This window comes from Erpetoichthys calabaricus, chromosome 4 (genome assembly GCF_900747795.2).
Source record: "Erpetoichthys calabaricus chromosome 4, fErpCal1.3, whole genome shotgun sequence".
In the NCBI taxonomy this organism is placed as follows: domain Eukaryota; kingdom Metazoa; phylum Chordata; class Cladistia; order Polypteriformes; family Polypteridae; genus Erpetoichthys; species Erpetoichthys calabaricus.
In genome coordinates, this window is record NC_041397.2 from 29043080 (window position 1) to 29071002 (window position 27923).

The following is a 27923-nucleotide window of genomic DNA, read 5'->3' on the forward strand; positions in this document are numbered from 1 at the left end:
TCTCACTGCACCACTGAGTATATCACTGTATTTGAGTGTGAATCACATATCTACAGCAATCGGAAAGAGAATTAATCAGTTTACAGCACTTGCTGCCTCAGCCATTCGCTGTTTGAACTGCTTCAAATAACTATCCGACCAACGCTTCACAGCCTTTCCTGTTCGGACCTCGCGGTTCACAAACGGTTTCATCCCAAGAACTCTAAACGCACTCAATCAGTCCATCAAGTGCTCCTTGTAGAACTGTTTGTACTTGCAAGTTACCCTGAGGTAATTGTACTTATAGTTATATTACACAACCTGAGCCACTTTATAAAGAATGTATTTACATATGACGACGATATCATTAAGATGAAATGCAGCAAAATATGTTAATTATACAGATAAAACTAACTACACAGTGCAGCAGTGCTAGCGAGCTTGAGTTTCGTTCACGGATTGTTCCTGCCTCGCGCTGTATTCATACTGTGGCTGGTGCGACACTGGAATGATAGAATAATTAATTATAAAGATATTTTGATGTTCCTTTAAATTTTTGAAGAATTGTCGTTCTAAGCTTACAGATGGCACAACGTCTATTACAGAGCTGATTGTGTGGCGATTGGGTATTTGGAGAAAGAAAAGGACAGGAATTGGGGGTTAGTAAGTTTGAAAAAGACTACTTCCCATGTTTAATAACATGCTTTAACTCATCATGAAAATATCATGTATAATTCAGTAAATTATTCAGAGAGCTGTAATATTACGAATGTAATGGATTCTGTGTCCTGGCCGAGGAAGAGCACGTAGTGATTCAGGCACAGAGCACATAGAAGATCAAATACTCAACAAAGCATTTAACATGCTACCTTAGTTACCATTGGATTTCAGAAACTAGTAAATGAAAAGATTTTAAGATGAAGTTTGTGATGTTCAACTTATGACAAAACTACGTGATTAAAGTGGAAATTGAGATTAAAGTTGACATTTCCTACTTTTTTCACCATGTGTGCTTCCCCCCCCCACCACTGTACCCTAATAAGCTTTCATATGACACTCAGACGGTGGGCCAAGTCTCACCTTTTCACGCCAACTTTGATATGGGACAACTTTTTTTATTTCGGGCACCGTGCAACTTCGTGAACTTGAGCTTTTGAGTTTTTCCGACATGCTATGTCACTCGATCAGCTTCCTTTTGTTGCTTATATAACTGTAAGCCAATAAATATGTTTCTTTGCCTCCATTTGGTATGCGCTGAAATTCTTCTATTTTTCCCCTCATACTTTTGCCATTGCCTTTTCACAGAACACTAGGCTTAAGGGCTATTTATATTGATTTGCATATTCAAAGAGGTGTAACTCTGGGAGGAGTTGTGGTGGGACAGCAGGTATATGCATTTATTTCCATGCCAAGTGGGATTTATGTAGCGGAAGAACGCAGAAGATGGTGAATGCACAGATTCCTGCATCTGGATTTTTCTGTGCATAAGCACATTTCAGCTTTTGTGCTTACAGTGGGTCATGTTATAGTGCAAATTCTATGCAGTCTTATGGATCACACCCCTGGTCTTTTTGGGGAAATATGGTAGCAATCATTTTGATAAGCAGCTACTGTACCACAACACAGCTTCACACAACCAAAGGCACCAGGTGTATCATGCAGTTTAGTAATACCATGCCATCAACATCAGTTTTGCTTTACAGAAATTACACCATATTGGTTATGTCTGCCTGGGAAAGTTTCCATTTGTACCCAGCCATTGCTTTGCACAGCATGTAGAAATATTAAAATGTGGTAGTTTAGATACCATTACTGCCTCTAGGACAGCCTTCACTGTAACCAGAGGCTTTTGCCAATACTCTTGTCACGATCAGGGACATCCACCTTGCGCAAAGTGTAGCAGACAATCCTCAAATTTTGCCAAATTTCTGCATGGTCATTGGATTTCTTCATACGCTCTTTAGTGATGGATTTCATAAATTATAAACAAAAATTGAAATTTTTTAGTCCATCTTGTTTTTTTGCACTGGAGTACCATCGCTACATAGCCTTCTCCTCCAACACCTTTCCCTAGAAGAGTTTTCACAACCGTTCACTGGACTATCCAACAGTCCAGATTATCCTGACCCAATAACCTTTACCTCTGATGCTACTGCACCCTCCCATTCTGACACTTGGCAGATCAGAATCCAACTAGTGTCAGTTTCACTCATTGAAGCCACAGAAAATCAACCTAAACTATTGCTTGAGAAAGATGTTCCAATAGTGGAAAGGCTGTTCCACACTGGATTGTTTACATGCCATTGCGTTTTTGGCTGATGGTGCCACCCCATTTATGACCATAGAATTTCAGAACACATTTAGTTCTGAAACCAGTTTAAAAAAATCACCTAGCAAAATACTGCTCCACTCAAATAGTCATTAAACATCTAACCAGTCACCCAGGATTCACCATTTTTTTTTTTTTTTTTTTTTTTTTTTTTAAAAACACAACCCCATTGAGATGTTTATTGCCCATTGTCAGATTTGACATGGACACGAGTCACATTAAACTTTTCAAAGCTCTTAAATGAGAATCCATTTCTGAACTTTCCTGAATTCAAGAAAAAAAAAAAAAAAAACCACCCCAAACTACTTGAAAAATGCCAAGCCAAACCAGTTCTCAGTTGGGGGCAGGTCTGCAGTGAAACCCTTTTTTCCTAAAGCTTAGATGGGATTGTGATGAATGCTTAGGAGCAAAGGGTCCATTAGCATCCAAAGATACTTGGATGATGGACTACTCTTACCAAATGTTACAGGATCAAGAGATAGGTGGAGTGGCGGCTCTGAGGCTAAGGATCTGCGCTGGTATCCTGAAGGTTGCTGGTTCAAATCCCTGTCACTGCCAAAAGAGATCCTGCTCTGCTGGGCCCTTGAGCAAGACCCTTAGCCTGTAATTGCTCCAGGGAGTGCTGTACAATGGCTGACCCCACGCTCTGACCACAAGGGGTATGCGAAAACTAACACTGTTGTAAGTCGCTCTGGGTAAGAGTGTCTGCTAAATAATGCAAGTGTAAATGTAGGCTGTGTGTGTTTAACCACATGCAAGTGGTCGAGGAATGGGTGAACACCCTTTGATCAACAATTGATCAAGAGTGGGCAAACCCTAAGGAAATGAAAAGGTGACATCCCACCACATGCTGGCAAAACAAGCCCATGCTGTGAGCCAAGCTTATCTAAAGGTAAACCGTGCCAGTGCTTGAAGGATAAAGAACATTCACCCTCCACAACAGTTTCAGGTACACTTTATTAAAAAAAAGTCAGGTACTTTGACAAACAGCCCATAACGGCTTACTTCAGGAACTTTGCTTCAGTTCTAAAGGGGGAGGGGAGAAAAAAAAAAAAAAAAAATAAAATAAAAATCAGTTCAACTCCTGAACAGATTTCAGCCTGGAAAAACCCTTTAAAGATCTGGCACTTGCCTCTTTGCTAGGAGCATCTCTCCAGAGGAGGCTTCCATGGTCTGCTATGGCTCTTTCTACACGAAGCTGCCTAGGACAGGGTTTGCCAGCACAAAGCCTTCCCCATTCTGACTGAGGAACTGTCATTTCTGAAATACAGGAGAGTCCAGTTACACAGCTGCAGCATTTGTGGCCAGACACCCAACAATGGATACCTACGTCTTCCATCAAAGCAGCCTTCAACACACGATTCTTTATGTGAACAAATCTCTGTTGAGCACATGAAGTAAATCTGCAAAGAGACTGCTAGGTTACAGGAGCAGCCACCACACTCCATGTTAAATACCTCTGAGGAGTTTCACCGTTCCCCCTTCCTCACCTCCTCATCTAGAAGATTCTCTTTGGCATCCATAAACTGGAATGTTGTTATATCAAAGCGTCTGATATGCTTTGGCACAGGCTGCCAGTTGTGGTCCTTCAGATGAAGGCCAGTACCATAATCCAGGGCATTTGGACAGCTGTCAGCAAGATGGTTGCAGCTCTGAATACAACAACTTGCAGTTGCATCATTAACCAAGGAAAGCATCCCACTTACCCATTGTACATCAGCACCCAGACGTTCTCTGAAGACCTGGGATATGCAATGCAGTAGTGCACCAACAGCACCACCTCTGGAGTAGGTGGGTTTACTATTTTCACTTCCAGGAAGATCTTGCTTCCCAACAAATATCTGAGGGGAATTTGTGTGTCTGGGAAGAAGGTGGTGTAGCTGTCATCTGAAAATAGAATTGGGCCAATGAGCCTGTTTAATGCCAAGCCCCACCTTTAACACCAGTCTTTGCATCCATTTAAGCTCTTTGTACATTGCAATTACCAATATTTGGTGGTGCCAGGCAGACTGAACTCCAAATCCAGAGAGGACCAGAATCATACAATAGAAATTGGTGCAATAGCTAAATATATTGCCTCGCTAAGACAGGATGCAAATGGTTACCGGCTCCTTTCTTAGATATTAAAAAGGCACTACATACCTTTAGCAATTCTCAGAACTACTCCCAATGCTCCAGAAGAGACGACATCTGGTAGAGCAGGACTATTCACCACCATGTAGCCAGTGCTGGCATGTGTCCCTTTTGAGTAGCGGCATTCAATTTGGGAGCTGTAATGAAAAGGTTAAGTGCCTAAAGCCAAGTTGCTTGGGCCAGAACAGGAGAAGTAGGTTGTAAAAAGGCTTACTGGTAAGGGGCATGTCTCAGGATTTGGCCGTACATTTGACGATTCTTGTACCTTTTCCCAAACACATCTGCCAAGTAGATGGAAGTCTCCCCAATCACCTGTGAATATTACTCAACTGAGCACATGTAAAGCCAGATTTAATTGAATCTATAAAGCCACTACTTACAAATTTGTGAGTACCACACCCAGTCAGAGGAATCTTGAAAATGGCAAAGTCTGGGGTGCAGATCACAGGTGCACACGAGTGATTAGAAACATACAGGCTGCCAGGGTCCACATCTGGTTTGGAGGAGGTTCGATAGACCACAAACACGAAGTGCCTGTCAATGGTGCATGCTGGTGGCAAAGCAAAGGAGAGCCAACTGTAGCAGTGGTACTTCTGATAGGAGTCCTTATTTGCAACTGGCAACTTACTGTCCATAGGATAGTAACAGTGAGAGGTTTTGGGATCCACACAGCAACCTTTGGAATGACAAACACTTGGGGCTATGCCAAATCGACCACACTGGACTTGCTTTTTCCTGGGCAAGTCACATCCTATCAAATGGAAAGGATATTATAACCTACCCTTTGGTCATAAATGGCCATTCAGGAATTAGTGAAATAAAAGCAATACCATGATGGAAGACAAGGTCATGAACAGGACACTGCAGCTGCACCTCTCCATGTGTTCCCAAAGAGGTGGTATAAAGGACTGTCAGAACATGGTGGCCATTCTACAAGAAAAGCCAAAAATCTCAGGATCTAGACAAGCAGAAGTCCTAGTTGTAAATTTTAAGCTTACTTGGATCTTCACATGGCAGGCCTTATAATATGCTGAGAAATGGAGCTTCCCCACACCAGAAGACAGATTGTATCCACAATGGACAGACTGCTTCACTGTTACAGCATTGTGATATTCATCTATTAAGATGAACATTGAAAAGTTATTGCCACAATAGAGATATTTTGCATTCTATACTTTCACTATTGTAGAATATAGCACATCCATGCCATTTGAATGTTGGGGCACCAGTCCAGACAAGCCCAGCCTACATAATGTTTCACAGTGAAACATCTATTAAACAATCCTCTGACCTTTCCAAGTAGAATTGTGCATGTTGGACAATGTGGGAACCTAAGCCAGGTCACTAGCTCTTGAACCAATACCAAGCCAGCCAAGTAGCTAAATTTTAAAAAAAGCAAAGCAATTTCATAGCTACAGTGCTAAAGAGCCCAAAAGGAACTAATGACAGTCTGCAACAGCGAAGGTTGCAAACATCTGGTTTCAAAGGCCAACAAGTGCAGTACAACATGTACACATTCATCTAGGGCATAAACCAATGCCTTCATGATCTGGGCACAAGACCCGATTTACATTAAAGGCAAACCTGCCAATTGGACCTGGCATTACTTGACCGAAAAGCTTCAGACAACTTCAAATAAGCCCAAAAGGAGAAGACAAATGGGGATTAAAAAAAAATAAACCCAAACAGGTTATAAAATCAAGATTAAGAGACCTGCTTAAATGCAAAGCCAGACAAGCCAAGTGGTAGTTGGGTGAAAAATGCTTCTGAACAAATTTTTAGGACTGCTTGTCAGAAGAGTTGGACATTGAACAAGTTTCATTTTTAGTGGCCCTAAAATGTCAAAATTGAGCCAATTACCAACACCCAACAAATTTAGCACATGTTAAAACCGATTTAGTTCTGAAGATCAATACTACATAAAGCTAGGGCCCACAACAAACAAAAATGCTTTACCAAAGCATACCAAACCTGCCAGTCTTACTGGGGTGGAGGGCACAAATGGGTTAAAGCATTTGGTGCACTCAACAGTACCAAGAGGAGGAAATTTAAAATGTTCACTACACACCAAGATCTACTCCCAGACCAACCCATCCTCAACCTACCCACTACTTTCACTTGATCCAAAGGCCCCATAGGAAGGTCAATACTCATGCAGTCTTCATCACAGGATACCCCAGCTTCTAGAGGGGATGGTGGCTTTCCAATAACTGGGCATTTGACAATAACCTGCCTCTGCCCTCCACTGGTTGGAGTGTAAGCCAGTGCCAGAGTATAGTGGTGGTCCTAAAATGAAGTAAAATTACATAAGTCTACTACAGCTGCATGCAGGTTTAATGTTAGTTGACTCACCATAATCTTCACATCACAGGCTTTATAGGGGATTAACAAGGAGATCTTTTTGGCTTCTGCCAGGTGGTAACCACATTTCTTGGGAGCCTGCTGAACAGCCACCATCCTTCCCATTTTATCTGGAAGAAAAGCCAATGACCCTTCAGAAAGGAATTGTACCCCTTGACCCACCCATTAAATATGCATGCTACTAGGCAACCACCCAACAATCACTAAAAAATGGACCCAGGAAAATAGGTTTATGTCATCTGCATCTCTTGTCCAATTCAGCAAGCAAAGTTACACCAATTCTAGAGTATGGTTCCGATTCATTATCTAGTCCAGAATTTGTATAGCTTAGAGGGATGAAAGACTAAGACCAATGCAAAGGACTATAGAGGGAATAAAAGTTGATCCTCCATTTAAAAAATTAATCCATTTTATGCAAGTTTTGGCCAATAAAGGCTTAATTTTGGTGGTTTGCCAATACCATTTCTACCAAGTGCAACATAGTTACATCTCTTTACAATCCACCCCCACCCATTTGAAGCCAGCCCAGTTTGCAAGGGGCAATAGATTGTATTAATTCTTTAAATGGCCCACTTAACACATTCATACACCCAATTTGTTGGTGTTCCAAATGCTTACTCACCCATCAACTTTATGTCCTCCAGTTTCCCTTTTGGCAGCTCTACAATCATAGTGGTAGGTTGACACACAATCCTGGGATCAGCAGACACTGTAGGTGAAGGTTTAGGCGGTGTTGGAGGCACATGGATAACTGGGCATTTCATCTGCACAGCTACTGGGTTGCCAACAACTGGGTAGTAGTGAAGATTCAGCACAAAGAAGTCCTCCTAGACAAGGGAAATCCAATCACACCTGGTACTACATTCTCAGATTATGCAAAAACCCCTGCACACTGAAGTGAAACCAATATAAAAGCACCATGTCCCAAACCCAGAACCAGCTTCAATTTTGCTTTATAAAAGGGATGCACAACTCCAATAAAAGCTTACCTCTTTGTGAACTCCACAGGATGTATACAGAGCAGTCAAGGTGATCTTCCCCATGGATTTTACTACTGTATAGCCACATTCTTTGGGGGCAAAACTCAGCACCTGCTCATCACCGTGCAACCCTACAACAAAAGCCAGAGGTTTCTAGAATGAGATGGCTCCAACCTACTTGTCCCTACTTCCACCATACTCACCAAGGATGGTTACTTGTTCTGGGAACTCCACAGGTAGCACTGCACTCATGCTTGAGGGTTTACAGGACACTAGAGGTGGTATCCTTGGGACTGGGCATTTCATTGTCACAGAATGAGTCGTATCCCTTCCGGATCTGTACATCACCTCAAGTACATAATGACCATGCTAAAAGAAATATTCAGAAGTATATTAACTTCCACTAGACAGGATAGAATCAAATGGAAAAAAATCATGGTGTAAGCATGCAGATATGCTCCCAACTGAAGCCTGTAGTGCAGATCTTGGCAGGGTTGCAAGTGGTCTTATGAGGAATACTTGTATGCAATAGCCTCTCACTAAATGGGGAGGTTAGAGGACACTACATTAAAACTTCGATTTAACTAGTGTGCCATACTCCATATGCATTCTACTCTAACAAACCACACCAAGCCAATTCACACCACCAAACCCCCCCCTCCCCCCCCAATATGTCCAAGTGGGTTTTATTACTCTGGTTGCAACCATCATCCTTTACATCCCCACTCCCTTGAGGAAGGCTGAACTGGAGAAACTGTTGCTCATGGTACAAGCCAATGAGACAGGTCTAGGGAGAGCAACCATTAAGCATAAGCCACCACACAAATGTTGGTTCAAAGCTGTGCTGAACCAGAGAACCACAGTAACACTTGCCTGAACGGAAACATGACAGGCTTTATAAAGGGCAGTCAAGACCAACATCTCTCCCTTCTTTTCCAAGGAATAACCACAGGTTTTGGGAGCAGAGGTCACATGCACAGAATGTCCATTTTGGTCTAGAGGACAACAAAAACCCACCCACACTAATTAAAACTTGCAAGGCGAGGAATTATTTTGACCCACAACAAGTCACTCACCTACAACTTGGACATCCTTTGGAGACACAGCTGTCAAAGCCACAGCCATGCTTGAAGTCTTGCACTCTGTTGGGAAGGAGGGCTTCCTTGTGCTGGTTGCAGGAGTGGTGGTTTTGAGGGGATCCACACCAACTGGACAGCTCATTGTGTCAGTCATTGAATTCCCAATAGCTGGTTTGTAGCTCAGGTGCAGGATATAGTGGTGATTCTAACACATAATAGCACATTGAGCAGAAAGTTCCTCTAGAGCTCTCAAATATCCCAAGCTTTACTCACCTCCACTTGGATGTCACATGCTGTGTAGGGGGCAGAGAATGTTATGGTTCCTTTCCCTTTCTCTAGCTTATAGCCACAATGCTTGGGAGCTTTTGATGCTATAATTTCTTGACCCAGTTTCCCTAGAATCAAAGATCCACTGATCAGTGGTCCCCTCTACGTTTAATGAGGTTAAGGTCTTCATCCAGAAGAATTTGCAAATGGCTTTGACAACTGGCTAAAACAAATTGATATTTAATCTTTTGTACACTTGACATTGGTCAATTTAGGAGCAGGTTAGACAGGGAACATTCCATGCAGCAGTAGCTCAAAATTGAGCAAGAACTCCCTTCCAATTTAGAGAATCTCAGATATCCTCTAAAAGGTGGCATCAATCCCAAGCACCTGAAATACCCAGTCAGAATAAAGGTTTAAGCAACACATTGCTACAACCTGCTGCCTTAGGTTGATTTGACAAGATGTTTTCTAGAGCTTGCCAAAGAAGCTGATTTGTGTAAAGGAGTTTCACAATGCATTCAACCCATTTGCTATCAATGTTTGACACAAGTTATCCATCCAACTTCCTTCAGAACTCACCAATAATTTTGACCTGATCAAGTGATCCAGGAGGCAAGACTACCATTATGCCAGAAGCCATACAACTATAATGTGGGTGAACATCTGGCATTGTAGGGAGGACTGTAGAAGCCTGCTGTACAGGGCATTTCATATACACTCTCCGATCTCCTGTGGCACTCTGGTAGATGACAGTCAGAGTGTAATGGTTATCCTAGATTTAAAGAAATCCTACCATTAGCTTGTAACTAAACCAGCAGCAATGAAAGAAAGAATACAGCAGCACAGTCAATTAAGTTGTACCCAGGCAAAATGGCCAGGTAGAGCAGATGCCAACTTATCATGGCAAGGGGCAGGTTACAACTTTCCCCTGGGTGTCCAGTCAGGCTGGAAATACAAGTTGGAGTTGAGCCAATCCATTTAAAGCAGAGATTTGTAATGGCTTTGAGACTGAAACAGAAGTGCGAGTGCTTAAGGTTGGCAGTTTGCATCCTCCATTAAGCTAGCCAAGCTTCCATTTCCAACAGGATTCCACCTCACCCATTCAGACCTAGACCTGCTAGAGAATAACCTATTTGACCCAAAATTGAATTAAGCAAGGCCTACAGCTTACCTGCATTCTGACATCACAGGCTTTATATCCAACAGTATAGAGTAGATGCCCGCCTTCCTTCAACAAAGAATTTGCACACCATGCAGGAAGCTCTGCGACTGCCACCATCCTATTGGATTTATCTGCAAAGAAACCATCTTGTCAGACACCATACCAAACAAAGCCATCACAGTGCACCAACAATCTTACCAATTATGTGAACTTGGTTAAATGATCCACCAGGTAGAGTTAGGGTCATGCTAGAGGCTTTACAGGTGGTACTGTACAACACAGGTGGTCTAGTTGTAGTAGGGGAGGATGTGGGCACAGCATGAATGGGGCATTTCATGGTTACCCTCTCTTGTGCACCATTCTCCAGTGTATAGAGGACAACAAGAATGTAATTGGAATGCTACAAAGAGAACACATTTTTGCTAAAGTCCCTTCCACAAGTCTTGAATCTCAGTGGCATCTCACATCTGGACACCTCCCATTCAACTCTGCTTACCTCTGCATGCACATGACAACTCCTATAACTTGCAGTGAAGACAATAGTCTTTCCCCTCTTTACCAAGTGGTACTGGCATTCTTTGGGAGCATCCAGAACCACTACTGGGTGGTGAGATTTATCTAAGAACCGTAGAAAGATTGCAAAAGGCCTTAAATTTTGGTGCAACACCATCATGAATCCTCAAAGTAGGCAAGACATTTTGAAAGGGTCTGGAAAATAGCCTGTGCGTCTTTTTTTAGCGTCTACTTCCTAAATGTAGAGAAGCAGTAAGCTTATATACTCACCTAGTACTTGAACCTGACCAAGAGAGCCACCGAGTAGCTCAAGAGACATGCTGGATGCTCCGCAAGCTACATGAGGTAGCTTAGGTGTGGAGGGCTTTATAGGTGTGGATAGTGGCAATGGTAGGTGCCAACTCACTGGACATTTCAGGTTCACTACAATTTGTGGACCAGCAGTGGGCTTGTAGACAACAGTCAGTGTGTAATAATGATTCTAAAAGGAGGAAGTGCCACCAATTAGCATAGGTTCATTCATTAAATCCTGTGTTTACATACTTTGCAGCTGTCTAAGCCATCAGTTCATGGCTTCTGAAGGGAATGAACTGATGGCTTAGACAGCTGCAATTTTGGCTTACTAGGAAGTGCTTCTATTGATCTAGAGGTTACCTAAATTGGAAAGGTTTACCCATAAGGTAGCCATGCATGAAGGATCTCTAACCAGTAATATGAATTCACAAAGAGCCAATCTTACCACAGTCTGGACATGGCAAGCCCAATAAGGAGCTTCAAAGAGGATCCCATGTGGTTTCTTCATTAAGTGGTAGCCACAGCTTTTGGGAGCTGTGTGGACTAGAACTTCATGATGGAACTCATCTGTTCAAACAGACATATTGGCTCTTCAGATCTTATGTGAATGGTCATTTGAGCTTGATTTAATGCCATCTTACCTAGAACTTTGACCTGATCAAAGGAGCCTGAAGGTAGCAAAACACTCATGCCAGAGTCTTTGCAAAGAGGACTAGGCTTCCTGGAGGATGTGGTTATAGTTGCAGTTGTAGTACCCAGATGAGAGCTCGGGCATTTCATGGGGACTACTACTGGCGGCTGATTTTTTGGCTTATACACTACTATCAGGATATAATGATTACCCTGCAATACAAATACAGTTTAGCCACACAATCAGTGGTGTTTGACAGTTTGTAAAGCCTGCGTCTAATCATTTACCTCCATATGGACATGGCACGATTTATAGCTTGCAGTAAACACCACATCATGGCCTCTCCTCACTAAGTGATAGTGACATCTTTCAGCCAATGGTTGCACTGCCACCTCCTGGTGGTTTTTGTCTAATAGAAATCCAAAGTACATCACGAGATGTAAAGCATCACACCACAGTACCACGTGTAGCTGCACCCATCTCTACTCACCCTTCACTTTGACCTGGTCTGGCACAGCACCAGGTAGAAGCACATCCATATTGGAAGTGTGGCAAGCTACCTTTGGATGAGACAGTGGAGGCACAGTGGAATGGGGAGTAGTCACATGTTCCCCATAGTGTATTGGGCACCTCATGTCCAATACATTCTCCTTGTGGTTAGGACTGGTGTATCTCACGGACAGGATATGATAGCTCCCCTGTCAAAGAAACTTGGATTAAACCCTTCAAGGCAACTATAGCATTTAAGAGTCCCAGCTATAATGGGTCATGTGTAGTCAAGACAAGATGTAGAGGACTCAAGCTGCAGTGGAGTTTACTCATCCAGTTCAAGACAGCTACTATAAAAATTTGTATTAAGGGAAGGGATGGCATGTCAGATGCCAATTAGCATATAGGCCTGCATAAATTGGAGTCTCCCATGTAGGGGTTTGCAACAGTAAATAGTATTGCAAGTGCAACTCTTAGGCATTTTAGTCAACATGAGATTCTGGAAACTAAAAAATATATATTTTATTATATTTTAAATATATTTTAGCAGTGACCCATAAGGGGCAGTGGAATCCCCAGTAAAGGTGCACCATTAAGTTTCCCCAGACAATTTAAAATGCCCCACACCTTCTAGATAGATTCTATAGAATTTCCCCTTGGGATTAATAAAGTCTCACCTCTCTCTTCACAAAGCAGCCTTTGTATGAAACTGTAAAGAAAATCCTTCCAAAAGCATCCTTCAAAAATACATATTTGCATCTCCTAGCAAGGTGGCGTGCAGGGACCCAGTGGAGGTGGTCTGCTGGAAAGGTGGTACAGTTTAGTTAAGCTCCATTTTAATCTAATTCTTGAAAGGTGTTCACTGAACAGTTGGTTTAAAATAGAAGAAAATATCTACATGATGACAGTTGACGTACATTTGGGTTGTATGAAGCAACAACTCTTGACTGGCTACCAGGGCTAAACTTTCCAATTAAACCTTTTGCTTATAGCAAATTTAGACTTTGCAGAAATGTTTATAGCCAAGGCTTTAATATAAAGATCTCCAATCCGGTCTCCCATGAAACAAGGAGATCAATCTGCTAGACACTGCAGGGTCTTGGCATTAACCTTCCTACTACCAATTTGAAGCAGAATTGCTCTGGTTGTTTATGGCATCTTCAAGTATTTAATACCCTTTTAGGATACAGCACCAAGTTTCAAATAAGAGACCTAGTCCCAACTACTACATATTGTCTAGCAATAGGTCAATGCTTGATTATACAAGTACTTTATTCTAGTCCCATAATGGTAGGAGGCCAAGAAAAGCATCCTACTGCACTTAGAGCAAAGAATTCAGTTACTTAACTACTAAAAATTTAATGTGGTTTGCCATGTTCTTCCAAACTAACCTGGACTTCAGTGCTTCAAGATTAAACACTCCGTTCTTACATGTTATTTCTAGCTCTTAGGATAGGAGGAAAAAAAAAAAAAAAAAAAAAAAAAACCACGCAAGCAGTGTGTTTGGAGATTGAACGGAGTACTGATTTGTGTAGAACAGGTCAGGAAGTATCACAAGCTCAAAGACAGTTTTGCAGTCAACAAGACGGCTCTTCAAAGATCTTTGTGCACTTTGTCAGGTGCAGTAATATCACCTTTAGGATTACCAAAGGGGAGACCACCCAGAACTACACAACACCAGCAGATGGTCACAAAACCAGGCAGGCAACTGGAAGCAAGGGGTTGGTCATAGACTCACCTTTCACTTTTAGGTCATCAGGAGACCCTGAAGGGAGCCCAACAGTCATGCTGGTCTCATTGCAGAGCACAGCTGGGGGAAGAGGAGAAGAAACCTCTCCTCCTGGACAGGCAAGGGACACCTTCTCATTCTGCCAGAGAAGAGTCAGAACATAGCAGCCTTTCTGCAGGAAAAAGAAAAGTTACAGTAAAACTCCTGTAGGGGGCAGCAAGTTAAAGGGGAACTAAACAACCTTACTATTTTCTGCACATTGCAGCCATCATAGTATGCTGTAAAAATGAAGGATCCAGTTCTCATCTCCATTTTGTACTTGCATTGGTGAGCAATTCTGGTTACTTGCACAAAGGAAGAATTCACTGGGGAAGGGGGAATTAAAATGAAGTTACTCAACATTACTGCATCATAGACTTGCTATCTACACCATACTTACATCTCACTTTCAGATCTGCAGGAGATCCAAAAAACTCTGCAGACATGGACATCTGACCACAACTGATCTTATATGGGAACACAGCCACTTCATGACAAACCTGTCCAGGAGGAGCACTAAGCTTCATTCGGTAAGACTCCAGCTCAGGACTCCAAGCACCACTGTACTCATTATCATAGTCTGCTCTATCCTGCAGTAGTTCCAACTCCTCTAAATTATCTCCATGGGGTACATCAGCATTCACAACAGGATCACTCAATTCACCTCCAACTACAGCCTTTTGATTGTAATTAATGGCTTTCACAGCTTTAACCATCTTCATATCATGACTTACCACACCAATATTCAATTCTTTCTGTTTCATTGGGACATTTCCCTCATCCACATCTAGTACTTCAAAATCTTGATACATTAGATCACCAGAACCATCTTTATCACCACCTTCAAACCCATAACTGGTAACTACTTCATCATAAGACAACACAGGAGAAATGAAAGAATCTTTCATCTTATAAGCCAAGACATTTTCAGAGTTTAAGTTTTGTTCTGTTGGGTTAGAATCCTCCTTCCAGGCCCCAGTAGACCCTTCAGCTCCAATTATGCAATTCATTCCAGTGAGCCATACTAATAGAAACAAAGGCAGCACTGCCTGCCCTTGCAACCACATCATCATGCACTCAAATCACAAAGACAAAACCAAGAGCAGACCCTTTCAGGCACAAGCAAACCTCATGAAAGAAAAGCCCACCAAAAACAACTTCAACTAAAAGCTTCAACCACATACTCACCAGCCTTTCTATTTATAATGAGACTCAAGTGACACCTGATTGTCCTTAACGATACCCAATTAGGGTTTGTTTGAAGGTGCTTCCTTTAAAAGCCTCTATACAGATTATTTCCCTGCCAAATCATAGGTGCCATTATGTATTTTCACCTACCGGTAATTGGGAGGTCAAAATTACTCACCATATTTATGATCCTGTTTAATTAAAGCATGGTTCATTTAACGAGAGTGAAGCTTTCAATTACACTCTCCACTTATTTTAATTTTTAACATGGAGTTCAGGACTTTGTGTTTCATCTGTATACAGCTTAAAGAAAGAAGCAACAGTTTCATCCATTTTTCTGGATCTGCTCTCTTCATCTCAAGCTTGTATGTTACTTTTAAGTTCATTACAAATATGACTTCTGAACTGCAAACAGTACAGTTCTTAATGTTTGTTCCATGAAGCTGAAGTCTAGCTTTGAATATAAATTCACAATTCATGTCAATACAACTTTATGTTGTAACAGGGAGTTCTGACAAAGGCAGCATGGTGACGCAGTGGTTAGTGCTGCTGCCTCATCTGGAGTCCAAGTCCTATGTCTGAGTGGAGTTTGCATGTCTTCCACACTTATGCGTGAGGTTCTTCTCCTGTTGTTCCTTCCTTTGTCCTGTTGGTACTTCCGGTTTGAGTGAACGCTGGCGGGACTGGTCGTCGCTGCTCGCCGGTAACTAGACTATGTGATTTTGCTAGACTAGTGATTTTGATGGTATTTTTTGCCATTTTGCTGACATCTCTGCATGGCTGTATATGCTGTGTATGCATTTAGCTTCAGCCTAACCTCCGTTTCGTTTGAAACTTACTGGCTTATTCTCTGGACGTCTGAGCTGCCAGTGGCCTCCTCGCCTACATTGTGGACTGGTAGGATATTCGCCTGGTTAATGTTTGTTTGGAGTCTTTTGTCGCTCGTTAGCCAACCTGCGACTGGCCTCCTCCAGTACCCAGCTGCTGAGCTTCTTCAACTGTGTCTTCGCCAGTCTGTGCCTCTGCTGTCGGTGCTGTATTTCTACCCGGACGTCATACTTCTCCCTCGTCGGAGATACATCCACCGTGGGTCCCGCTGGAGATTCCGAACGGACGTCTCGAAAGAAATGAACTCTTTTTGGTCTGATTTTCGGCACCCTCTACATAACACAGATAGGAACGCTGACCATAACGTGTTGGCCAGCTTAGCTCGGTCGACTAATGCGACAGCAACATTGTCAGCTTTGGTCTACTGAACATCCGCTCACTCACGAGCAAGGGACATCTCATTCAGGATCTCCTCATTGACCGTAAGTTTGACTTTCTCTGTTTAACTGAGACTTGGCAGCAACCTCAAGACTTTTCACAACTTAATGAATGCACCCCCCCCGGGGTTTGTTTACACTTGTCAACCCCGTGCCTCCGGCCATGGAGGAGGTGTCTCGATAATTTATCACAAGAAGTGGAAAGTCCTGCCGTTGTCTGCTCCTGCTGTTAGTTCTTTTGAATCGACTGTGTGTCAACTGTCTGGGCCAGTTCCTACCATCATTACAACTGTCTACCGTCTTCCTAAGTCAAACAACAATTTTTTGAACGATCTTGCTACCTTCCTTACCCATTTATCTGTAATTACTCCAAATATAATTCTGCTGGGGGATTTTAATATACATCTGGACAATATCAATATCCCTCTCACTAGAGACTTTTTATCTTGCCTGGAGAGTTTTGGATACCAGCAGCACACTGATGTTCCTACCCATTGTAAAGGACATATCTTGGACCTGATCTGCTGCTCTGGTGTTGTTCCTTTTGATCTTACAGCAGATGAACTCACTGTAACTGACCATTTTCTCCTTTCATTCAATGCCAAACTTACCTTTTCTGTTCCTAAGCTTCCACGTCTCATAGCCTTTCGCAACATTAAGAATATTAACTTGAATTTGCTGTCTTCTAGAATTGATTCCCAAATGGACTTTTATAATTTATCCACTCCCGTAGAACTGGTCTCATATTATAACACTTGTCTTAATGGTATTCTTAATTCTCTGGCTCCACTAAAAATCAGATCTGTTTCTTTTTCTTTTTCTGCCCTTTGGTTTATGCCTGAACTTCGGCTTCTGAAAGCTAAGGGCAGGCAACTTGAAAGGTTGTTTAAAAAATCCGGACTCTTTGTCCACAAAGAGATGTATAAAAATCATCTTCTCTACTACAAGGATTGTATAGCCCAACCAAATCTAATTATTACACTCAGTTAATTAGTTGTAATACAGGTAACACCAAGTCTTTGTTTTCATTACTTAATAATGTTACACAACCTCCAGACTCTTTACCATCTCACCTTTACTCAACTGCTTTCTGTAATTCTCTTATGTCTTTTTTCAATGGGAAAATCCAAAAGATACATCAGCACCTTGGTCCAGATCCTCTCTGTATTCCTTCTGATCTACACTCGCCTATTCACTCTTTCTCTTCTTTCCAGCTTCCCACTTCCTCTGAAATCTCAGATCTCATCTGCAAATCTAAGTTATCTACTTGTCAGCTGGACCCCCTGCCTACAGTTCTGGTTAAAGCCTGCCTCCCCTCTCTAGTCCCTCTCATTCACTCTTCTCTCACTACTGGTATTATTCCCTCATCTTTCAAAACTGCTGCTATAACCCCAATACTAAAAAAAACTGGTGCTGATACTACTAATTTCAATAATTTTCGCCCCATTTCTAACTTGCCCTTTATCTCCAAAATTCTTGAAAAAATAGTAGCTATCCAACTTCACACCCACTTATCTCACAATAATCTTATGAAAAGTTTCAGTCTGGTTTTCGCCCCCTTCATAGTACAGAAACGGCACTTGTTAAAATTACCAATGACCTCCTTATGGCTGCTGATTCTGGTCTAATCACTATTCTCATCCTCCTTGATCTGAGTGCTGCCTTTGATACTATTTGTCATACCACTCTCCTTAATAGATTATCTTTGATTGGCACTACCCACACTCCACTTGATTGGTTTAGATCCTACCTCTCTGGCCACACTCAGTTCATACAGCTTAAAACCTTCACATCCCAACCCACCGCTGTTACTTCTGGTGTGACCCAGGGCTCTGTCCTGGGACCCCTCTTTTTATTATTTACCTTCTTCCCCTTGGCAATATTTTTCGCAAATATAACATTAATTATCACTGTTATGCTGATGACACCCAGCTCTACCTTGCTGGTAAACCCACCTCCTCTTTTCCACCACCCTCGCTTATTGACTGCATTGCTGAAATTAAATCCTGGTTTTCTTCGAATTTTCTTAAATTAAACAGTGACAAAACTGAGGTTCTCCTCATTGGTTCAAAATCATCATTATCCAAAACCAATAATCTTTCTCTTATTATTGATAACTCTGTTGTTTCCCCATCATCTCAGGTCAAGAGTCTGGGTGTCATCCTCGACAGTACTCTATCTTTCCAATCTCACATTAATAACATCACCTGGTCTGCTTACTTCCACCTACGTAATATTAATCACATTCACCCCTCCCTCACTCCTCATACCACTGCCATTCTTGTTCATAGTCTTGTCACTTCTCAGCTGGACTATTGCAATTCACTCCTCTTTGGTCTCCCTAATAAATCTCTTCATAAGCTTCAGTTAGTCCAGAATTCTGCAGCAAGTATCACCACTCGAACCTCATCTATTCACCATACTATTCCGGTCTTGCAGCAGCTTCATTGGCTCCCGATCAAGTTTCGTATTGATTTTAAGATTCTGCTATTAACATTTAAGGCCATCCATAACCTCGCCCCTCCATATCTGTCTGACCTTCTTCATGTTGCCATTCCCTCTCGTAACCTTAGATCCTCTTCCTCCACCCATCTGACCGTCCTTCCCGCCCGTCTAACCACCATGGGGAGCAGAGCTTTCAGCCGTTCTGCTCCCAAGCTCTAGAATTCATTACCTGCAGATCTCCGAAATATCAAATCATATTCATCCTTCAAATGTAAACTTAAAACACATCTGTTTAAAATGACTTTTTCTTTTTCCTCCTGATTATAGTGGTTTTGTTTGGATTTAATTTTTAGATTTTCTGATGTTTTAAGTTGTTTATAATTGTGTCTTTTATTTATTTATTTATTTATTTATTGTTTGTTCGGTGTCCTTGAGTTCTCTGAAAGGTGCCTTGTATAAATAAAATGTATTATTATTATTGTTGTTCCAGTTTTCCTCTCATAAGTGAGGGTATCACTTTGGTTGATTGCCCACACATATCTGTCCACGTGAGAGTGGACCCTGTAATGGACTTGTGATCAGCTACGTTTGGTCACTGTAGTGCACCTGACAATGCTGCCCAGGATTTGGCAGATCATGGATTTAAATTCTAAATTAGTTTGAGAATATAAATTTAGGTGTATTGTTGCAAGTCTGAGAACAGCCAAATGTTTATGACCTTGTGGTATGTCATGGAATGAAAGTCCCCTTAACATGTAGTGGGCATAAGTCCACCGGCTAACATTAAGTAAATATGTTCTGTCTGCTCATCTATATCTCATATACGGAGCAGTTAATGTGCTCTTAACTGATGATTTCTCAGTTTACTTTTAACTTCAAGGCTGACAGAGGATTCTTCAGGTTTTGGGTGGGCACGTCAGAAGACTAGACCTCTGTTTTGTGAAGACGTAGCTTGACGTGGGGAGCTAAGGGTAGGAGAAGTGAAACAGGGCAAGTTATTATCTCTGTATTGCTTTTGTGCCTGGAGTTGAAAGTATCAATGTATGTGATGGCTGACTGACCACAACATCTAGCAAAATACATTTGAAATTAGTGTTAAAAGTGAAGTCTGAAATACAGTAATTCCTCCTGCTTTTACCTGAAATCACAAATGCTCATAGTTCTCAATCACAACCTACAGAGGAAAAATTATTCACTCATCTTACAAGCTTCAAGACCCAGATAGTGTTTTTTATAGGAGACTCACCCAAAAAGTAAAGATCAGCATGGACTGAAAAGAGACCGGATCAGACAAATAATTCATTCTAGCTATGACCTACTTCAAGAATTGATTTCTTATAATTACGTGTTTTCATACTCTTAAGGTAAAAAAAGCTAAAGAATAAGTTGATCCCATTAAGCTAAAATGATGGGGTTTGTTTCAACCCCTTTAGATCTAATTTGCTGATGCCCAAATGAACCTCCTTAGCATTATGTTTAGCACCCAAGAGAAACAAGCAAGAAACATTGAATTTGTTTCAAAAGAGAATAAAATTGTGTAGCAGAAACATGTGAATGCCAAAAATGTCAACAAAAATACATTAGAAAAGCTAAGTAGATGTAGTCCTTTATTCATTAGACATTTATAAATGAAAGACCTGTGTGTGAGTGTGTATGGAGCAGTCCACTCTACTCACGCTTAACCACAGCCACCAGATGGCTCATTCGTTCACTTTTACATTTTTTCAGGAGTTGCTAGGAAAGACCTGTGTGTAGCAAATGTGGCCGAGCAACAACAACGTTGTGCTAATGACACAGATGAAGAGGCACAACGTTGAAAGGAAGTGATCACAGCGGCTCAACAACTTGCAAATGAAACATCTCAGCAACAGAGGGCAAGGCTTGAAGTTTTCACTGAAAACATTGTCAATGTAGAGGGATGTTCTCAAGACAAAGATCAACAGGACTCACATGCAAGTGAAACGGCTAAGATATGCTATTGCCAGTGTCTTCTTACGAAAGCCAGTGGGGTAAGCAAGCACAAGGAGGGTTCACGTCCTCTGCACTGGGTAATTCTTAAGAGTCAGCTGACACCTCTCCAAGTTCATAAATATAGTAAAATTACTAGGAAGTCTTTGTGTTGTTTTTTAGTCCTGAAGACCTCACACAGCTAGTGTAATATAAACTACTCAAAAAAAGTAAAGGAACACTTTGAAAAAATATCAGATCTCAATGGAAAAAACAATGCTGCTGGATATCTCTACTGATATGGACTGGGTAATGTGTTAGGAACGAAAGGATGCCACATCGCTTGATGGAAATGAAAATTATCAACGTAAAGAGGACTGAATTCAGAGACACCCCGAAAATCAAAGTGAAAAAATGATGCGGCAGGCTAATCAATTGTGCCGAAATTTCATTGCAGCAACTCAAAATCATACTCAGTAGTTTGTATGGCCCCCTCGTGCTTGTATGCATGCCTGACAATGTCAGGGGTGGGGCAGGCGGGGGGGGGAGAGGGTATGCTCCTAATGAGGCGACGGATTTTGTCCTGGGGGATCTCCTCCCAGATCTGGACCAGGGCATCACTGAGCTGGACAGTCTGAGGTGCAACCTGGCGGCGTCGGATGGACTGAAACATAATGTCACAGAGGTGTTCTGTTGGATTGAGGTCAGGCAAGTGTGGGGGCCAATCAATGATCTCACTTCTTTCATCCTGCAGAAACTGCCTGCATACTCTCAACACATGAGGCCGGGCATTGTCGTGCACCACGATGAACCCAGGACACTCTAAACCAGCATAGGGTCTAACAATGGATCCAGGGATTTCATCCTGATACCTAATGGCAGTCAAGGTGCCTTTGTCTAACATGTAGAGGTTTGTGCATCCACCTCCATGGATATGCCTCCCCAGACCATCACTGACCCACCAGCAAACCAGTCATGCTGACCAATGTTACAGGCAGCATAATGTTGTCCATGGCTTCTCCAGACCCTTTCATGTCTGTCACATGTGCTTTGGGTGAACCTGCTCTCATCTGTGAAAAGCACAGGGCACCAGTGGTGGACCTGCCAATTCTTGTATTCTATGGCAAATGCCAGTCGATGTCCATGGTGCCTGGCAGTGAGTAGAGCAGGGGTGGACAAAGTCATTCCTGGAGGGCTGCAGTGGCTGCAGGTTTTTGCTCCTAACCATTTTCTTAATAAGAAGCACTTATTACTCAAGTAACACTTCTGCATCACCTTAGTTGTCTCACTTGTTAAGATTTTGAACCCTTATTTTAGTCTTAATCAGCTGTATTCTTTATTTTTAATTGCTCCTTATTACCAATAACATGCAAATGACAAGAGACCAACATTTCTCCATTTAGCTTGTTTCCATTTACACCTGTGTGTATTTAACATGCACTATTGCGTTTAAATACTTGGAAGGAAAGTGAAGAGAGAAGAGTGGAGGACTTTGAATTACTCCTCCATTTTAGCTTTTAAATCATTTGGATGATGTCCTTAGAAAGGGGAAAAATCTAGAATGTGAATATTACCTGACATAGCAGAGTTAAAGCACTAACAAGCAATGAAATTAAATTATTGGCAAGAATTGCTTTCTAATTAAGCAACTGGGTTGGAAAAGAAATCTGCAGCCATTGCAGTCCTCCAGGACTGACTTTGCCCACCCCTGGAGTAGAGGGTCCTCTAGAGCATGGGTGTCGAACTCCGGGCCTGGAGGGCCGCAGTGGCTGCAAGTTTTCATTCTAACCCTTTTCCTAATCAGTGACAAGTTTTCACTGCTAATTAATTTCTTTTCCCCTTCATTTTAATAGCCCTGTTTTTAAGGATTCCGTTCTCTGAGTTGATTCTTTTCTTCATTAAATGACAGCCAAACAGAAATGAGACATGAAAAGAGTCAACAGATGACCAGCTAAACTGGAGCTTCAAACTCAAGCCAATTTCACTCCAACCAGTTCCTTAATGAGAAGCAAATGCTTGATGTTAATTAAACTCATTATTTAATTCCATGGCTTGTTGCTGCTCTCATTCTGCCACAGCAGACATTTCCAAAACTGTTGATTATCTGTTTTTTCTAAGACCACCATCAAGATGTCTTGGTGACCTGATCAGACCAACATGACTAAGACCTTCACCTTTCTTTATTTTCAGGTTAGCTGATCTTGTGGTGGCTTGTTTTGTGTCTCATTATTGTTTGGCTCCTCATTAAGGAAAAAGAAAGGACTGAGAGGTCTGAGTCAAGTTAATTAAAACAAAAGCAAAAGAAGCTAATTGGCAGCAAAAACTGGTCACTAATGAAGATGGTTAGAATGAAAACTTGCAGCCATTGCGGCCCTCCAGGACTGGAGTTCGACACCCCTGCCCTAGAGGACATTGGGCCCTCAGGCCACCCTCATGAATCTGTTTCTGATTGTTTGGTCAGAGACGTTCACACCAGTGGCCTGATGGAGGTCATTTTGTAGTGCTCTGGCAGTGTTCATCCTGCTCCTCCTTGTCCAAAGGAGCAGATACCGGTCCTGCTGATGGGTTAAGGACCTTCTACGGCCATGTCCAGCTCTCCTAGAGTAACTGCCTATCTCCTGGAATCTCCTCAGTGCCCTTGAGACTGTGCTGGGAGACACAGCAAACCTTCTGGCAATGGCACCTATTGATGTGCAATCCTGGAGAAGTTGGACTACCTGTGCAACCTCTGTAGGGTCCGGTTATCACCTCATGCTACCAGTAGTGACACTGACCGTACCCAAATGCAAAATGAGTGAAAAAAACAGTCCAAAGAGATGAACTCCTCTACTACTTAACTGACCCAATCAATTACCCAGAAGTTTAATTGACTTGTTGCTTTACTCAGATTAAAAAGTGTTCCTCTAATTTTTTAGAGCAGAATATTTCAATGCAATCAGGACAACAGAAGCCCCTTTCTTTGTACACTTTATTGCCGGACTCCTCATGCTTTGAGCCACAAACAGATTCTTGCTAGGGTTCTGTCTCTTGCTGTTCATGGGCAGTGGTTTATGAAATAGATATGTTGGGGTGCTGTTCCACAAAAGCTGATGGTTCTTCAGAATGCATTCCACCACCCTCCATGTGAAGTCTGTGTGACCTAGGAGTTTGTCAGCATTTCTACTGTATAGGAAGAATGTGTTTCATTGAGTAAATTTTAGGGATTTTCTTCCGTTTTCCTGATTCTTGTGCTGGATAAGATCCACACCACCCCTTCTCTTGTTGTAAGCTACCACAGTACAAGGCTTGGAGTTCCACATTTCCTTGATATGAATAGTGGCAGTTGCAGCATCGTGAACAGTACATAGAAGGCAGAGGTCTGTGTCCTTCTACTTTATAGCAATCATTTTGACATGTAGCTAGTGCAACAAATTGCAGCTTCACTGGACTAAAGTCAACAGTTTGGTTGTACTGTGCTATAGCCTTTACCTTTCCTTGACAGTCATTTCGATGTGAAGAAATGGTCTATTGTGATGTAGTAAATCTGATCAAGCAAAGATTCTGTAACATAATATTATCTATGCCTACAATCCCATGTGGTCCTTGTCCAGTGTGAAGAATCAATATTTCCTTCCCACTGTAAACGGGGAGTACTTTGCCCAGCATGTAGAAATAATAGCAAGGACAGCCTTCCCTTGGAATGAGCAAGGCATGTTATGCTTAAGAACATACGCTGTCAAATTCAACAATCACCCAATATACTTCTATAGATAGTGAATATACCCAGAATCCAATACAGAAATTGTAGGAAGTGTGGATCTCACCAAAAAAAAAAATTTACATCTGCTATGACAGGTAGCCAGCATTTATGTTAGGCTAAAGGGAGTGTTTGGATTCCACCAACTAAACACTGCTTAGTTTTGAAAGCTCAACTCTGCCATGTTCTCCACTACATGAGCCAAAAATTGAGAATATCCAAGATGCTCCTGACCTACAGACCCCTTTAGACTGGGGTTACCTCGGCGTAAGAAGGTGTAGGATCATCAGCAGTTTCAAACTGCATGGATAAATGGCAGATTCAACTCCAACGGCTGTCAGGGTCACTCTGGAAATATCTGATAACCAGTGAACAGAAACTATTGCTCAAGCAATGGGTTAGGTTTTGAAACTGAATTAGCAGCTTTTTACCTTGCCTTTCATTGTAGGTGCCACCCTACTAATGACTGTTGCATGAGTTACCATCAACTTTGATGACTTTACAGGGTTTTATTCCAATGGCTAGCAGAATTAGGGTTCCATATTATAAATTGTGCAATTAAACCCCTCTTGGTTATTTGTTACTTTAACACCTAGCATTTAATTCAAAGCGTCTCTGGCATGGAGTTCAAAGAGCAGCATCAAAAGGTTAGCAATTACCATTTGGTAGACTGGCCATTGACAATCTGGAATCAGTTCTGCCCTCAATGCTTTTGAATGCTAGTACCCAATTTCAAGCGTTTCCTGTATGGTCTTAAATTCATCTGATGAGAAAGAGCTAAAACAGTCTTCACTTGGGGCCACTGCTGCAAGAGTCCCCTTCATACCAAACTTAACAGAATAGTTATAGATGTGCAAGAGTAAAGGCCTGTTAAAATTCCAAGACATTTAGCCTTTCATCTGTGTTACCAATTTACTGATTGGGGTCCAGCTCCACTGCTTTTCTAGTGTAGGTTGTCTGGTTCTGGGACAATGAGAATCCAAATTATTCCCCTTTGTGTGCCCACAGTACACACTTAGTCATTGAACAATTGAACCAATAGTGGACAAGTAACTCAATGACAGCTTTGTGTGAGCTGAAGATTACTATAATCCTATAGTGGCAGTGCATGAAGGCCAAACTCACCAGAGCAGTTTCAGGTATACATTTTATTAAACTTCATTATTTACTACAATCCATTTCATAACAGCTTAGTACAGAAAGTTTGCTTCAGTTATTAAAGGGGGGTTAAATTACTCCATCTGCTAATGGAATGCAACCTGGAAAAACCAGAGAGATCTACCACTTGCCTCTTGGCTGGATGGCACATCTCTCCAGAGGATGCTTCCATGGTCTGCTATGGCTCTTTCTATACAAAGCTGCCTAGGACAGGGTTTACCAGCACAAAGCCTTCCCCATTCTGACTGAGGAACGGCCATTTCTGAAATGCAGAAGAGAATCCAGTTACACAGCTGCAGCATTTGTGGCCAGACACCATACAATGGATACCTACGTCTTCCATCAAAGCAGCCTTCAACACATGATTGTGTGAAGAAATCTCTGTTGAGCACATGAAGTAAATCTGCAAAAAGAGACAACTAGGTTACAGGAGCAGCCAACACACACCCACACACACAGTTCTCCGCTCCCCTTTCCTCACCTCCTCATCTAGAAGATTCTCTTTGGCATCCATAAACTGGAATGTTATATCAAAGCGTCTGGTAGGCTTTGGCACAGGCTGCCAGTTGTGATCCTTCAGATGAAGGCCAGTGCGATAATCCAGGGCATTTGGACAGCTGTCAGCAAGACAGTTGCAGCTCTGAATACAACTTACACTGCCTCTTCCTCCATGACGATCAGCATTCATCTTAATTCAGTAGAAGCACCCCACTTACCCATTGTACATCAGCACCCAGACATTCTCTGAAGACCTGAGATATGCAATGCAGTAGTGCACCAACAGCACTACCTCTGGAGTAAGTGGGTTTACTGTTTTCACTTCCAGGAAGATCTTGCTTCGCAACAAAAACCTGAGGGGGACTAGGATGTCCGGAAAGAAGGTGGTGTAGCTGTCATCTGAAATGGAATTAAACTGTCTCATTGGCCTGATTCCAAGCCCCACCTGTAAACACCTGTCTGCACCCACTTAATTGCAATGTAATTAATTGCCAAGCACTTAACCAATATTTGGTTTGGCCAGGCAGTCTAAACTCTTCCAAATCCAGAGAGTACCAGAATCCTACAATATAGAAATTAGCTAGGCAATACAGTCTTTAGCTATTGCACCAAGACAGGATACAAATAGTCACCTGCTCCTTTCTTACAGATATTAAAGACACTACATACCTTTAGCAATTGTCAGAACTACTCCCAACGCTCCAGAAGAGACAACATCTGGTAGAGCAGGACTGTTAACCACCATGTAGCCAGTGCTGGCATGTGTCCCTTTTGAATAACGGCATTCAATTTGGGAGCTGTAATGAAAAGGTTAATAAGTGCCTAAAGCCAAGTCGCTTGGGCCAGAAGGATGGGAGAGGTAGGTTGTAAAAAGGCTTACTGGTAAGGAGCATGTCTCAGGATTTGGCCGTACATTTGACGATTCTTGTACCTTTTCCCCCCCAAACACATCTGCCAAGTAGATGGAAGTCTACCCAATCAACTGCAAACATTTTATGCTGAGCACATGGAAAGCCACCAGATTTTAGTGAATCCATCCATAAAGCCACGACTTACAAATCTGTGAGTTCCACACCCAGTCAGAGGAATCTTGAAGACAGCAAAGTCTGGGGTGCAGATCACAGGTGTACACGAGTGATTAGAAACATACAGGCTGCCAGGGTCCACATCTGGTTTGGAGGAGGTTCAATAGACAGCAAACACAAAGTGCCCATCACTGGTGCAAGCTGTTGGCAAAGCAAAGGACAGCTAACTGTAGCAGTGGTACTTCTGAAAGGAGTCCTTATTTGCCACGGGCAACCTACTACTACTATCCATAGGATAGAAACAGTGGGAGGTTTTGGGATCCACACAGCAACCTTGGAATGACAAACACTTGGGGCTATGCCAGATGGACCACACTGAACTTGCTTTTTCCTTGGCAAGTCACAGTCTATCAAATGCAAAAGGATATTGTAACCAATTCATTGGTCATAAACGGCCATTCAGGAACTCTTGTGAAATAAAAGCAATACCCTGATGGAAGACAAGGTCACAAACAGGACACTTCAGCTGCACCTCTCCATGTGTTCCCAAAGAGGTGGTATAAAAGGACTGTCAGAACATGATGGCCATTCTACAAGAAAAGACACACATCAGTATCTAGACCAGCAGAAGTCCTAGTGCTGGTTGTAAATTGTCAGCTTACTTGGATCTTCA

At 42.1% G+C, this 27923-nt stretch overlaps 3 protein-coding genes across 3 annotated transcripts in view; all 3 read right to left on the reverse strand.

The window, feature by feature from the left end:
• LOC114649910 (uncharacterized) overlaps positions 1-15140 on the reverse strand; it is a 625678-nt gene extending 610538 nt beyond the window's left edge. Inside the window, exons 1-5 of the mRNA XM_051926738.1 lie at positions 14389-15140; positions 14196-14314; positions 13959-14121; positions 12898-13022; positions 12292-12429 (exon numbers count right to left, since the gene is read on the reverse strand). Of these exons, the coding sequence (XP_051782698.1) occupies positions 12292-12429; positions 12898-13022; positions 13959-14121; positions 14196-14314; positions 14389-15061 (1218 nt within the window). The 5' untranslated portion in view covers positions 15062-15140. The remainder of the gene's footprint in view (positions 1-12291; positions 12430-12897; positions 13023-13958; positions 14122-14195; positions 14315-14388) is intronic.
• On the reverse strand, positions 3283-27825 carry LOC114649911 (zona pellucida sperm-binding protein 4-like). The gene is made up of 10 exons (XM_051926748.1): positions 27740-27825; positions 5070-5192; positions 4822-4991; positions 4656-4753; positions 4451-4578; positions 4015-4195; positions 3799-3937; positions 3639-3711; positions 3437-3568; positions 3283-3334 (listed from the first exon to the last, which is right to left on the reverse strand). Exons 2-10 carry the CDS (start codon positions 5074-5076, stop codon positions 3315-3317), a joined length of 948 nt encoding a protein of 315 aa, XP_051782708.1. The 5' UTR covers positions 5077-5192; positions 27740-27825; the 3' UTR covers positions 3283-3314.
• LOC114649909 (uncharacterized) overlaps positions 25891-27923 on the reverse strand; it is a 32881-nt gene continuing 30848 nt past the window's right edge. The window contains exons 30-31 of the mRNA XM_051926739.1: positions 26062-26130; positions 25891-25989 (exon numbers count right to left, since the gene is read on the reverse strand). Coding sequence (XP_051782699.1) covers positions 25918-25989; positions 26062-26130 — 141 coding nt within the window. The 3' untranslated portion in view covers positions 25891-25917. The remainder of the gene's footprint in view (positions 25990-26061; positions 26131-27923) is intronic.